The sequence below is a fragment of the Aedes albopictus genome, chromosome 2 (genome assembly GCF_035046485.1).
Source record: "Aedes albopictus strain Foshan chromosome 2, AalbF5, whole genome shotgun sequence".
NCBI classification, from domain to species: Eukaryota; Metazoa; Arthropoda; class Insecta; order Diptera; family Culicidae; genus Aedes; species Aedes albopictus.
Genome location: NC_085137.1, coordinates 248,551,044 through 248,564,299, shown reverse-complemented (window position 1 = coordinate 248,564,299; position 13,256 = coordinate 248,551,044). Strand labels below are relative to the sequence as shown.

The 13,256-nt window shown below is 42.7% G+C and overlaps 2 protein-coding genes and 1 non-coding gene across 4 annotated transcripts in view; 1 reads left to right on the top strand and 2 right to left on the bottom strand.

The window, feature by feature from the left end:
- LOC134288002 (craniofacial development protein 2-like) overlaps window positions 1-13,256 on the top strand; it is a 366,803-nt gene that overhangs the window by 66,378 nt on the left and 287,169 nt on the right. The window lies entirely within an intron of this gene.
- LOC109424329 (uncharacterized) lies at window positions 3,880-13,175 on the bottom strand. Its single transcript, XR_003893811.2, has 5 exons — window positions 13,009-13,175; window positions 12,565-12,936; window positions 12,144-12,502; window positions 5,499-5,784; window positions 3,880-4,351 (listed from the first exon to the last, which is right to left on the bottom strand). It is a non-coding gene; the product is annotated as an uncharacterized LOC109424329 (transcript).
- On the bottom strand, window positions 6,860-11,069 carry LOC134287999 (uncharacterized protein K02A2.6-like). Of its 2 annotated transcripts, XM_062851473.1 has the most exons (3): window positions 9,946-11,069; window positions 8,800-9,857; window positions 6,860-8,703 (listed from the first exon to the last, which is right to left on the bottom strand). In XM_062851473.1, the coding sequence occupies exons 1-3, from the start codon at window positions 10,583-10,585 to the stop codon at window positions 8,053-8,055; spliced, it is 2,349 nt and encodes a 782-aa protein (XP_062707457.1). In that variant the 5' UTR covers window positions 10,586-11,069; the 3' UTR covers window positions 6,860-8,052. The 2 variants fall into 2 exon arrangements, with proteins under 2 accessions (XP_062707457.1, XP_062707458.1); XM_062851474.1 differs by lacking the exon at window positions 6,860-8,703 and having other exon boundaries at window positions 8,740-9,857.

The window sequence follows — 13,256 nt, the reverse complement described above, 5'->3', positions numbered from 1 at the left end:
CGGTTCTCTAGCTCCTCGATGAAAGACATTTTCACCGCAGCGTCTTCCAGTCAGTGTGTGTTGACGTTTGTTCCGCACATCAAGAAGGCTTCGTGGGGGGGGGGGATCTAGCGTAGTGGTTAGGCTTCTGACTATCAATCAGAAGGTCATGGGTTCCATTCCCACCCCCTCCAGGGGTGAGTGAGCAAGTCTACGGACTATAAAAGAATGAGACAGTCTTCGGACGATAAAACAGAACTGTAAAAAGTCTACGAACTAGTGCAACGCCTAAATATTCCCACGCCTTCCGATATTCTAAGTCAATTCAACTGTGAAAGAAAAAGATGCATTCCCCCCCCCCCCCCCACACACACACTCCCGTTAGAGTAGCTGCCTGGGTGTGTTTTTATTTCAATTTACACCAACAGCTACGCTCTAGGTAGGTTCTACCCACCTCACGCGCGGTATATTGGAAGCAACGGGAAACATACCATTCGTTACTGACTTTGTTTTTATGACCCATCATCGTCCGGTGGTGGCCGGGTGCGATCGTGTTCGAACACGTTGGGCCTGGATCGGGGTGGTGCAAATTGTTACTACGCTTGGTAGGCCGACGACAAAGATGGGCAATAAACCCGAAAGAATGTTCTATTAATCGCGGTTGAACAAAGGTGACATTGGCTTGGGTTGAACCTAGGTGAACCTAAAAGGAACGTTTCGAAATCGAGGCACCGAATTGGCCGTCTATGGTCTCAGGTAGCCTGGATTGTTTTGCACCTGATTCGTTTTGAACTCAGGTAAACTTTAGCTGGAATGTTGCGAAATCAAGGCGCCGTATTGGCCGCCTATGGTTTCAGATAGCCTAGATTGTTTTTTTTGTCACAAGATTGAGGCGCCGAATTGGCCGCATGTGGTTTCGGGTAACCGCAATTGTTTTTGTTTGTCTCGAAAATCGATGCGCCGAATTGGCCGCGTAGCCGTGGTTGGTTTTTTTGTTTTCACTGGGTTCGCTTTGAACTCAGGTAAACCCTTGCTGGAATGTTCTGAAATCGACACCGTATTGGCCGCATAGGGCGCCTGGCTTGTTTGCACTGGATTTGTTTTGTCTTCAAGTAAACCGAATGAAAAGAATGTTGGAGTACAATTTCAACCAACATCCGTGGCCGGGACCCGGCTAGGGGTCATTGTGCACAAGCAAGGGTACATTTGAATAACAAGGCGGTTGCTTTGTTTTGAAGAATTGGGTGCCAAGTCCGAAAGATGATGGGGCTAAGAATGATGATGATAATGATGATGATAATGACGATGATGTTGACGAAGATGGCAATGATGGGGGTCGACTTTGGATACGCCCAAGTCAGGCGTGGTTTCGGTGTTAAGATTTTCATAGCGGTTTGCTCAAACAAAAAAAAAACGCCCAAGTCAGGCGTGGCTAGGAGATTTGGACTTGGGGATAAGATTTTAATAGGTTTGGCTCAAACACGCCAAAGTCAGGCGTGGCTAGGAGATTTAGACTTGGGGATAAGATTTTCACAGGTTCTGTTCAAACACGCCCAAGTCAGGCGGAGATGGTAATCATGAAGAGAACGATTAGGATAGATAGAGTTTTTAACTTTTGGCTTTTACATTTTTGGCATCGAAGGTTTTTGGACACGCCCAAGATGGGTTGGGCAACGTTAGGAATTTTCGTGACTTCTTCGGGTATTGCTAGGAAATTTAGGCTATAAATACTGAGGCTTTGGCTTCAATCGGGGCAGTTGTTGAAGAACAGAGTAATCGAGGAGAGTTCGACGTTAGAGTTGTCGAAGAACGGAGTTGTTGAGTTCAAGCAGTCTGTGAGACAGTGGGTCAGTTTCAACGCTAGAGTGTTCAATCTTGGTTCAGAAAAGACAGTAGTTGTAAAAGTTCAGTTTTTCAACGTAAGAGTAAAAGTCCAGTTCGGTTCAGTTTTTTCAACTTCGGTGTAGAAATACAGAAAGGTGATATAAGAAAAAGTGAATCGTTGTAATATAAGTTAAGTGATGGTTTGTGATACTTCAATATAGTTTATTAAAAAGATATCGTCGGACTGTTATGAATTAAAAGATATCACATTCCGTGTAGTGTTTAGTTGAGCCCCTGGACGGTACAGGGCGCTTCACTAGCAAGACTTCACTGTACCAAAAAATGAAAACACAGTCGATAAAGAAGAAAAACTTTGTAAACTCCACGGAGTATAAATAGTGACAGGTTGGACATATGGCCTGCGATGCTGGTCCATTAGGAGGTGTGTGCACAAAAGAAAAGCACCACCGAATCAGAAATAAGAAGAAGAAGAAGGCTTCGTCGCCATTTTCGGCTGATGCAGATGTGGTCGATTTGATTTTCCGTTACGCCGTCAAGGGAAACCCATGTCACTTTGTGCACTGGTCGATGAGAAAAGAGCGATCCCCCAATTATCATTATCATTGTTACCACTAAGCTCTGCAAACAGCTCTCCGTTTTCGCTCATTTCGCAGAGGCCATATTGTCCGGAATCCATTCAGTTAACTGTAAAAGTTCTCTTTGTCTTGCAATTCGGCTGGACCGGTTGGCACGTAACATTGGATCATGGTAAGGTTTTGAACCTGTGTTATGAATTTGGCTACATTTACCCTCTTATTAATAGGTTCGCACTTCATGAGCGCAGCGTAGACGACGTGAGCGCTGATCATGAATCCAACTCCACGGTGGCGAGGAGCGTGTTCACCGCGTAGGCCAGAGTACAGCAGAATTTGGCCCGATGCCAATCTGTTTTCTCCAAAGTTCGGCCAACGGACTTCGCTCAGTCCTAGGATCTCAAGCTTCAACATGCCTCATTGGCTAGTTGTGCCAGTTTACCCTGCTAGGCTAAAGTTGATACATTCTAAGTTCCAATTCTTGTCCGTTGTTTCGCGCGTAAAGTCGTAGTCGTTGAATCAGATCGTAATCTTTCATTTTTTTTCTGTAATGGTTTTTGGGTTTCTGAAACAGTAGGTTGTTGGCCTAAGGTCCCCTATCCACTGTGGTGGGGCTGTCACCTTAGGTACAGCTCTATAGCTATAGAGCTGCACGTAAAAGGCGTCTTTGTTTTCATCACTCCCAGAGAAAATACCTATTTTCTCTGATCACTCCTTCCTGAGTGTTAGCAGTGTACGTTGGTTATGGTGAAGTTAAAAAATCTGCCTTGATCTTCAACTTGCATATTCTTTCCTCGATCGACTACCAATCGATCACGCACTTCTGCATATAGCCCTTCACAATGTAAGCTGTTCTCAGCTCGCGTGTTGCCGTGGCTATAGTAGACGTTCGAACCCTGCCGAATCCGCGATCCTTCAATAGATCGCCGAGTATGAAATTGAGAGTTCTGCAGTTCCACATACAAAGTTTCCATTCGCAAATCTGGCATTCGATTTGAACAGGTCGTATGTTTGCTGTGATTCCTATGCAGATTCAACCTTTTCAAATCGAACGCCAAGTGGGTATACGAGCTACGTGCCCGGCTCACCGTAGCTTACCGTTTTTTATTCGCTGCACTGTATCCATCTCTCTATATACTTGATACAATTTCATGCGACGCCGCCAGATGCCGTTCTCTGGTTAACCGCTATTCACGATTTAAAGATGTATAAAGCGACCAGCAAGCAGACTTATACAGCGCGAGTTTTGTCTTCATTTGCATTCTACGCTTCAGCTAGTTTCGCAGACCGAGAAAAGCCCTGTAACATATATTTACTCACTAATGTAGTCCATCTGCGATTCTCGGAAAACCAAAAACTTTATTGATACTGGATACTTTTCTTGCACCGAAAAAATGTAGAAGTTCAAAGGATGACACATGACTTGCTTTATGGCTACATTTCACTAATTAAACAGACATAAAAGAAAATAAAACATAACAGATTTGTACTCAATATAGGAAAATTGTTTATTAAAAGACGCTTTTTCACAAATAACATTTTAGGGAATACTTCTTCAGTTCACGTAATGCATGAGTAATGTTAACAATTCTATAAATATGCAGTAAATAACAAGCAACATCATCCCTTTAGGAAACGAAGATCCAGAATTTCGCCACCTTCCAGTTCCAGATCGATCGGCGTGGAATCCATTGTTATGGCGTCCCCATCAAAGGACAGCTTGATGTCACCCGGTTGGCATTTCAGTTCCTCGGCACATTTGATTATCAAAATCATCATTTTGTTGTCTTTTCGCATTGGCACTTCCAGAGGCTTCTTCCATCGGTCCGATTGCACTTTCAGGGTGATCTCGTTGTCATCTTTTGGTTTCCGTGGTTTGGCCGTGCGACTAGTGCCGTTGGACTTATTCTTGTTGGCAAAGACTTCAGCCAGCTCGCCTCGTACCACGCGGCCAGCTAAAATCACAAGTTAGTATATACAAATATGTAAGTCATAATAATTTAAGGAGAGTTATGCCTTATCCAGACTTGTGAATTATTGGAATGTGCAATTTATCATTCATATTCCCACATGTAACAGGAGTGTAACGCTAAGGTTCTAAAGGTGTATAGCTAAAAAATCAAACAAAAATACCTTATCTTTTGTAGAAATGCACACATCTAGAGATCCGTCAAACGTGGCGGGCTGAGAATGTAACTAAATGTTCTTTGCGAATGAGCAAACAACAAGTAGCATTTTCATTTTTATTGGTCTACTCAGATTTGTGTCCTCGAAAATTGACATGGCGGCCATGTTTGATTTCTAACAACTGTGTCTTTATCTACTACCAAAGAATAAAAATAGAGAGAATGCCATCTCTTGGCCTTTTCTGCACTCAGCGAAAAAAACTAGCGAAATTCATCGAAATACCTTATGAAAATTTGCTATAACTAATTCTTATGTTATCCATAAGAATACCTTATGAAAATTGATCGTGCTTGCTATGACAAAATGATGCAGACTGGATTCGATCCATGAACGTTGGGATCACCGAGCCCGTGTTTTATCCACACGGTTACCGACGCTTGAGAAAACCATATTGCTAAACATGAATAAAAGCCAAGCTGTGAGACGATTTTACTTCATAGAGTGACCTTATGAAATTTATCCGAATCATTATAATTTATTTAAAGGCCGTTTCATAAGGTGGGCCTTATGGAAATCTTAAGGTTATTTGGCTGAGTGTGTGTAAACGTCAAACGACAAGACAAGTGGCGCTCTCTAAGCGTATCAAGATGGAAGCTATTTATAGCAGTGTTCGTGATTTTTCACAAGAGAAGGTGGTGTGCGTGTGCAGGGATGGGAACACTCATTTTCTAAGAATTACACTCACTTGCTATTTTCTCAGCTCAGAAGCGTGCAATCAAGAAACGATGTATGGACGACTTTTGTCTTGTGGTTTTGTCTCAAACTTTGTCGAATAGAATAGGGGTCCCTCACGAATCCCAAAGTCGTGACAGAGCTGTGAAAGCGACTCTCCACAAAGTGAGTGCAAATTACATTCATCTCGTGGAGAGTTGCTTTCGCAGCTTCTTGATATTATTATTCTTTGCTACTACGTACCTATAAACTGCGATATTCGATACCCGATCGAATCTGGCGTATCGTTCGGTTCGATGATGCGTTCGTCCAAATCCAGGATCACGTGACTGGGATCGGCTCCAGCTCGTTCAGCCAGCACCGCAATCAAGTCACCAAACTTCTGGAACTTCCTATGGTTGAACCGTTCGATTTTGCCCTCCCACTTGATTTTCAACGATACCTCGTAGTTGGCCGAATCGAACGATACATTGGCACTTTTGTTGCCAGCGGCAGGCGTGATGTCTTCCTCGTCGGAGTCCAGGTTTATCTAGAAGTATATTTACAGATTGTTTGCTTTATTGTTAGCATTAATAATTGCATTTGATTGAAAGTGTAAACATTACATAACAACAGCTAAGATGATGAATACAGTCGAGTGTACTATAAGGGATCATCCATATATCACAAGACAACTCTAAGAGAGGTAGGGTAGGGAAGGATTTAGAATTGGTGGGGCAATATCAGGCTGGATTCATAAGTGAACGCGCTACAACGGACCAGATGTTCGCCATCCGCCAGGTGTTGCAGAAATGCCGCGAATACAACGTGCCAACACATCACTTGTTCATCGATTTCAAATCGGCGTAGTATACAATAGATCGAAACTAGTTATGGCAGATTAAGCACTGTGATACCTCGTAATCATATAGACTTCCGTACTCTTTGAATGTCTGCAGTAATCTGATTTATTATTCTGTCATATAATCATAGCCTACTAGCATAATACATAGCACATCTCCTTTTTCATATAATTTACAATGTAGTTTCATCAAGTTAAACGATCTTGAAACTATGGTTTATTATTTACATACAATCAATATTTAATTCTAAAGTGTTTATCATTTAACTTTTTCAAACTCCAGCAAATGTATCTTCATTTTCTTCAAAACCTCGGAATAACGGTTCATCTGCATCAGTGCTCCTCACTTCGGGGTCTTCTATTACGGGTCCTCTGAGCACCTCTTGACCGGTTTCCGTTCTCGTAGAACAACTAGACGCGACCGGAACATCGATTTTCTTCAAATGTGCAATATTTCGTTCATACGTTGCTCCAGTATCCTGGTTCTCTACAGTAGCCCGATGACCTTTGCGTTCCAATACCTTGTATTTTGCTTTACCAAATGTAGTCGCCAGTTTGTTTGATGGTAAAAGGTTCTGCATTAAAACAATATCGCCGCAACAGATGTCCGAATCTTGAGCATTTCTTCTTCTATCCTCCCTTTCTTTTCCTTTTTGCTTGTTCAATTTGTCTTGATCGCGATAATCCGATGACTCCGGAATAGTTTCGATATCGTCAATCGATGGTATCTTCGACCTAATCGTACGTCCATAGCCTAATTCTGTAGGTGTTTTACCAGTGGTTGAATGAGGAGTTGTGTAATACATCAGGAGATAATCGTTCAAATCCTTCTTCCAATCTCTTTTCAACGCATTACTAATCTGCAATCTTTTCAAAAGTGACCGATTCTGTCTTTCGACAAGCCCATTTTCTTGTGGCCAGTACGGCGCTGAATGATTAAGATGAATACCATGTATTTTGCAGTATTCTTCAAACTCTTTTCCTATAAATTGCTTTGCATTATCCAGGGTAATCGTTCTAGGGTATCCCAACCGGGTGAATATCTTGTTGAGTCTGTTGACGGTTTCGCGTGAGCCGATCTTTGCCATTACTTCAACCTCCTTATATCTGCTAAAATAGTCTACTATTACTAGCAAGTATTCTCCTGAAGGCAGTGGTCCCATAAAATCAATAGCGACATCGATCCATGGTTTTGTAGGAAGTTCTCTTCGATTCATTGGAAGTGGTTTGCTTGGTAGTCCTATCAGTTGACATCCTTCACACTTAGCTACAAAATCTTTAGCTTCGCGATCCATTGCTGGCCACCAAGCTCGGTCTCTCAATCGTTTCTTCATGATTGATTCTCCTGGATGACCTTCATGCGCAAGTTGTAGCATCCTGGGTCGCAGTCCTTGTGGCACAACTAATTTATTTCCGCGTACAATAGTATCTTCTATCATGCCAAGCTCGTTCCTGAACGGTTCGAATGATTTTGCTGCCGAATTATTCCAATTCCCTGATTCTAAACATTCCTTCACTGCTTTGAGCTCAGGGTCACATTTGGATACAGTTTCAATCTCACTTACATCAATCGCAGCCGATTCTTGAACAGCGAGCACTAAGAAATGATTGTCGGTTTCAAATTCAACTGATTTGTCTTCGGTTACAAGGCGCGATAATGAATCCGCAATGTTTCCTGAACCTTTCCTGTATTTTACAATGAACTTGAATGATTGAAGCCTCAGCACCCATCGTTCAATCCTGGCACAGGGCTTAGAGGTAGGTGAAAATATAATTTCCAATGGCTTGTGGTCTGTTTCTAGCTCAAATTCCCGACCAATTAGGTATATTGAAAACTTTTCTACGGCCCATACCAATGCTAAGGCCTCTTTCTCCGTTTGGCAGTACCTCTTCTCTGTCTCAGTTAAGCTTTTACTTGCAAAGCTGATAATGCGAGGATTACAATCCGTTTTTCCTTCAAATTGTACATACAAGCACTGCCCCTAAAGCCACCGGTGAAGCATCCGCTATCACTCGAGTCCTTAATAAATTATCAAAGAAGGACAACGTCTGCACATTGGCTATGAGGTTTTTGAGGTGCTCAAAACTTTTCTGATGCTCAACTTCCCAACAAAACTTGTTATCTTTACATATCAACTGCCGAAGTGGTTCTGTTATTGTGGCTAAGTCAGGAATGAATTTTCCTACATAGGTTACTAGACCGAGAAAACTTCTGACCTCTTCTGATGTTTTCGGTTCTCGAAATCTTTGTAATGCTTCAATCTTACTAACCATTGGACGAACTCCTTCCGATGACATCGAATGTCCAAGAAACTCAACCTGCCTGACTTTGAAAATGCATTTGTCCTTATTTAATAGAACATTCCGACTTTTTAATACTGCTAGGACTTTCCTCAATGCATCATCATGTTCCTTTTCAGTGGCGCCGAACACCATTATATCATCAATAAAATTCACAACATTTTCGCATTCTGCCAAAATATGCTCCATAACCTTTTGGAACATTTCCGGAGCGCATGATATGCCAAACATTAACCTTTTATATCGAAATAGGCCCTTGTGGCATATGAATGTTGTTATATATCTAGATGATTCTTCCAATTCAATCTAATGCAATAAGGCAAAAAAAATGGAATAACAATATTAAAAACTATATAAAAAAAATAATAATTCATACAATTTCTCATTAAATTTCTAGTTTACCTGGTGAAATGCATCCTTAATGTCTAGTCGAGTGAAAAACCGGGCCGATTTGAACCGGGGCAGAAAATCTTCGAATGTTGGCATAATGTGGCGTTCTCTCTGGATCGCTTGATTTGCACGGCGCATGTCTACACATAGACGCAAATCACCGTTATCCTTTACGATGATGACAAGTGGTGAAACCCATTCAGCAGGACCTGATACTGGCTCAATGATATCCATGGTTAAAAGTTGATCCAATTTATCTTCAATTTTACTGAGTAGGGCTATCGGAGGTCGACGAACTTGTTGAGCAATCGGCGTGAAATTTCGATTTACTGGAATCCTCACTTGTACATTTTTCATTTTCGGAAATGATCGTTTCTCCACGGATGACAGCGAGTTGATTTGATTTGGTAATCCGATTTTCAACACTCCGAGAGATTTGGCTGTTTCTTTCCCAAGAAGAGAATGCTGTCCGCCCTTGATGACGTAAAACATTGCATTTGTTCCAAGTTTTCTTTCCGTGGCATCCACTTCCACATATGCTTCAAATACATCAACGATTTCTAGCGGCTTAGCTTCAGGACCATATCCTCTCAGGACTGTATTAGGAACATTGAACGGTATACAACTCTTGACGCCATGCAGCTTCATATATTGCCAAGTTTTATCATCAATTATGTTCTTTGAACTTCCCGAATCTATGAGGACCTGTATCAGCACACCTCCGACTTTTGTCCACAGGTATTCGTCTCCATCGCCAATATTGAAAATAAAACTTTCAGGTTCAGCCTGCTCCAGGTTTTCTTCGGCTACAATCGCACGTACATTCCCAAATTTCCTTCGTTTATCTGGATGGCCAAAATTTGATCCTTCATAACGTCGTTTGAATGCTGCTCCTGATCGACATACTTTAGCATAATGTCCTATTTTGTGGCACTTCTCACATTTCCTTCCACGCGCTGGGCATTCGCGATCGTTTCCATAATGACTCTGCTGACCGCAACGGAAACACGTGCTACCATAACGATTGGCCGTAGTATTTAGCTTATTGATCCGCGTAGCCTGATCCGAAACTGCAGACAAATGACAATATTATAGAATAAACTCCCTCTCTTATTTAAGTTATATCTACATAATTAGAAAGCAAAATTTAGATCAAACCTGTGGACGCTGATGCATCACCTAATCCTGTGTTTTCAATCGCTTTTGATTGAGTCTTGATCGATTCAAACGAATTTACAATGCGTGTCAGCTGTGCCAAATTCAGTTTCTCTTTCTGCAACAACCTCTCTCTCAATTCGGCCGGAGCATGATAAATTACTTTGTCCACGATCCGCAATTCACGACTTTCAGCCTCCGTCTTTCCAAAATTACACCTCTTCGCTTGGTCCGCACAACGCATCAAAAATTTCCCCAGTGGTTCGCGCTTTCCTTCATTAGTAGTGGCCGGTGATAGTTGGCAAAACTCGTTCCGCTCAAAAGAATCGTGCTGCTTCGGAACGAAATGTCCATCCAACTTGGCTATGGCTATCTTGTACGGGTCAACTCCTTTTTCAATATCTTCCACCACATCAGCTCCATCAATTGAATAGAATAAGTCTTGAAGTTCTAGACCTCCTTTGGCAAGAAGAATGTTCTTGATTTTGGTAGAATTCTTCTCCTCGCTAGCGGCCACAATTACTTCGAAGTTTCGTTTCCAACGCAACCATTCTGTCCGAGTCTGTGTCTCCGGAAGATGGTTGAACAACGGGCATATGTTCCAAGCTTCCATTCTTACGCTGAAAATTCGAAAATTACACATAGAAATGGTTGCTATGGAAGCACTAAATTGTTATTTTTCAAACAATTCTGGTTTTGTGTGTCGGTGTCAGTTGCAATGCGTTCTGATTATCGCTATTCATGTTCCTGGCTTTTACGCCTTTCCCTGCACTTGGCAGCGGAGTGTCCTACCGAAGTAGTTTGTCCTGCCGAAGCAGTGTGTCCTGCAGAAGCAGTGTGTCCTGCCGGAGCAGTATTCTACTTAATATTTCACACCCGAAAGCAAATACCTGATCAAATAATATGTTTCTGTTTCAATTTGTTCAATCTATTTCAAATTCTCCAGAAAAAATTCCAAATTTGCGTTTCGTTCGGCTTTATTCGTGGTGACCTGATTCAAAAGAATTTATCCTCGTCCGCCAGATGTGATACCTCGTAATCATATAGACTTCCGTACTCTTTGAATGTCTGCAGTAATCTGATTTATTATTCTGTCATATAATCATAGCCTACTAGCATAATACATAGCACAAGCACGAATACGAATGCCAGATAAACTGATACGATTGATCAAGGCGACGATGGATCGAGTAATGTGCGTAGTTCGAGTATCACGGTCACTCTCGAGTCCCTTCGAATCTCGCAGAGGGTTACGGCAAGGTGATGGTTTTTTGTGCTTGCTATTCAACATTGCTTTAGAGGGTGTAATAAGTAGAACGGGGATAAACACGAGTGGATTTTCACGAAGTCCGTTCAGCTGCTTGGTTTCGCTGATGATATTGATAATCTAGCTCGCAAATTTGAGACGGCGGAAATATACATCCGATTGAAGAATCAAATGAAGACAAAGTGGCAACAGGCTTGAGGTAGGAATTACGGCGCCGCCACCCCGAATTTCTATCGACGGTGATGAAATCGAGACGGTTGAAGAATTCATGTACTTGGGCTCACTGGTAACCGCCGACAACAACACTAGCAGAGAAATTCAGAGACGCATTGTGGCAGGAAATCGAGCTTACTTTGGACTCCGATCGAATAAAGTTTGCCATCACACGAAGTTAACTATCTACAAAACGTTAATTAGACCGGTAGTCTACTGTGGACACGAAACATGGACCCTACGGCAGAGGACCAACGCGCCCTTGGAGTTTTCGAACGGAAGGTGCTGCGTAACATCTACGGTGGAGTGCAGATGGAACACGGGAATTGGAGAAGACTAATGCACCACGAACTGCATCAGCTGCTGAGAGAAACAATCAACGTTCACACCGCGAAAATCGGAAGGCTGCGGTGGGCGGGTCACGTCATCAGGATTTCGAATAGCAACCCGACTAAATAATGGTTCTCGAGAGTCATCCGACCGTTACAAGAAGACGTGGTGCGTAGCGAGCAAGGTGGGTCGATCAAGTGGAGGACGATCTGCGGACTCTTCGCAGAGTGCGGAACTGAAGACACACAGCCATGGACCGAGTAGAAGGGAGACGGCTACCATGTACAGCAGAGGCCACTCAGGCCTTAGTCTGGCCGGTAAGGTAAGTCTGTACATTAAAATACTTACGAAAAGGTCTACACAGGGAGACATTCATTAGAATCAGACTTACCGTTCCAGGTAGAATCAGTGCCGGACTGTCCACCAGGTTGATCACTTCTGGTTGCTGCTGCCGTCTGGCTCGACGCGACGATGATGGCCCTGCGCTTACACCCTGAACGGCCATGGAATGTGAAGCAGTCGACGACGGGGCCATTAGGTTACAATTTATACAAATATTATAGATAGTCTCCTTCAAAGAATCGAAATCTCTCATAAATGCTAGGGTGCTTCTTCCACGGGAGGTCTTTTGTCGCCTCATCATCGTTTGGAAGCGTCTTTTAAGACTGGCAAAGTAACGCTTATCCTGATCAATGCAAGCAGGATTGTTGAAAATCAAGTCATACTGCTTCTGAACTTCCCTTATTTGCACTGCAATGCAACAGAAATCAATAACGCTTTAGCGCTTAAGTAACTGAAAAACAAAAACTCACCATCCAAATCGTCACCAGACAAGTCGACCGACCGCGCCTCCGAGGACGGTTGGCTTTTTAACGACGTGTGTGAGCTGGATGTGCCAAGATGTGACGTTGAAGAACCACTGGACAGCCCTTCGTCTCTATCGTCGTCGTCATCATCATCATCATCGGTCAACAATTCGGCATCTGTTGCTGCTGTGACGGATAGACGCTTGCTTTTCCTACGAGAAACTGGGATCGGCTCCGGTTTATTTTTCACCTGTTTGCCTTTGGGACCTCGTTTCTGCTTGACAGGCGGCGGTATTTCGTCCGGATCGGGCACCTGGTCGTCTAGATTTCTTTCCTCTGCTGCCAGTTCTTCATCGGCGAAATCGACGTCGTCGTCCGCTGCAAGCAAAGTTGTGATCCACCGTTTTACTATGAATTTTTTTGCCGTCCACTTGATTAAGCATTACTCACCATTTAAATAACTGTTTAGATTATCGAAAATGTCATATTGGCCAGACATTTTCAACGTTTTCGTGATTTATGTCCACAATCTGAATCTGAATAGAATTCGATGACTCCCCAGCGGCAACGATAGCAAACAACACCAACCAAAGGCCGGGGCAAACAGCAAACAAATTTTTGACAGTTTTAAATAAACAAAACAAACGAAAAGGCGCTAGTTTACATGGTCGAAAAAGAGAATACACATTAAGAGTAGT

Coding starts and splice junctions, on each gene's coding strand:
- LOC134287999 (XM_062851473.1), bottom strand. CDS start 10,585: ATGTGTAATTTTCGAATTTTCAGCGTAAGAATGGAAGCTTGGAACATA. Junction 9,858..9,945: donor TGATGCATCAGCGTCCACAG/GTTTGATCTAAA, acceptor ATTTGTCTGCAG/TTTCGGATCAGGCTACGCGG. Junction 8,704..8,799: donor TTAAGGATGCATTTCACCAG/GTAAACTAGAAA, acceptor TTATTGCATTAG/ATTGAATTGGAAGAATCATC.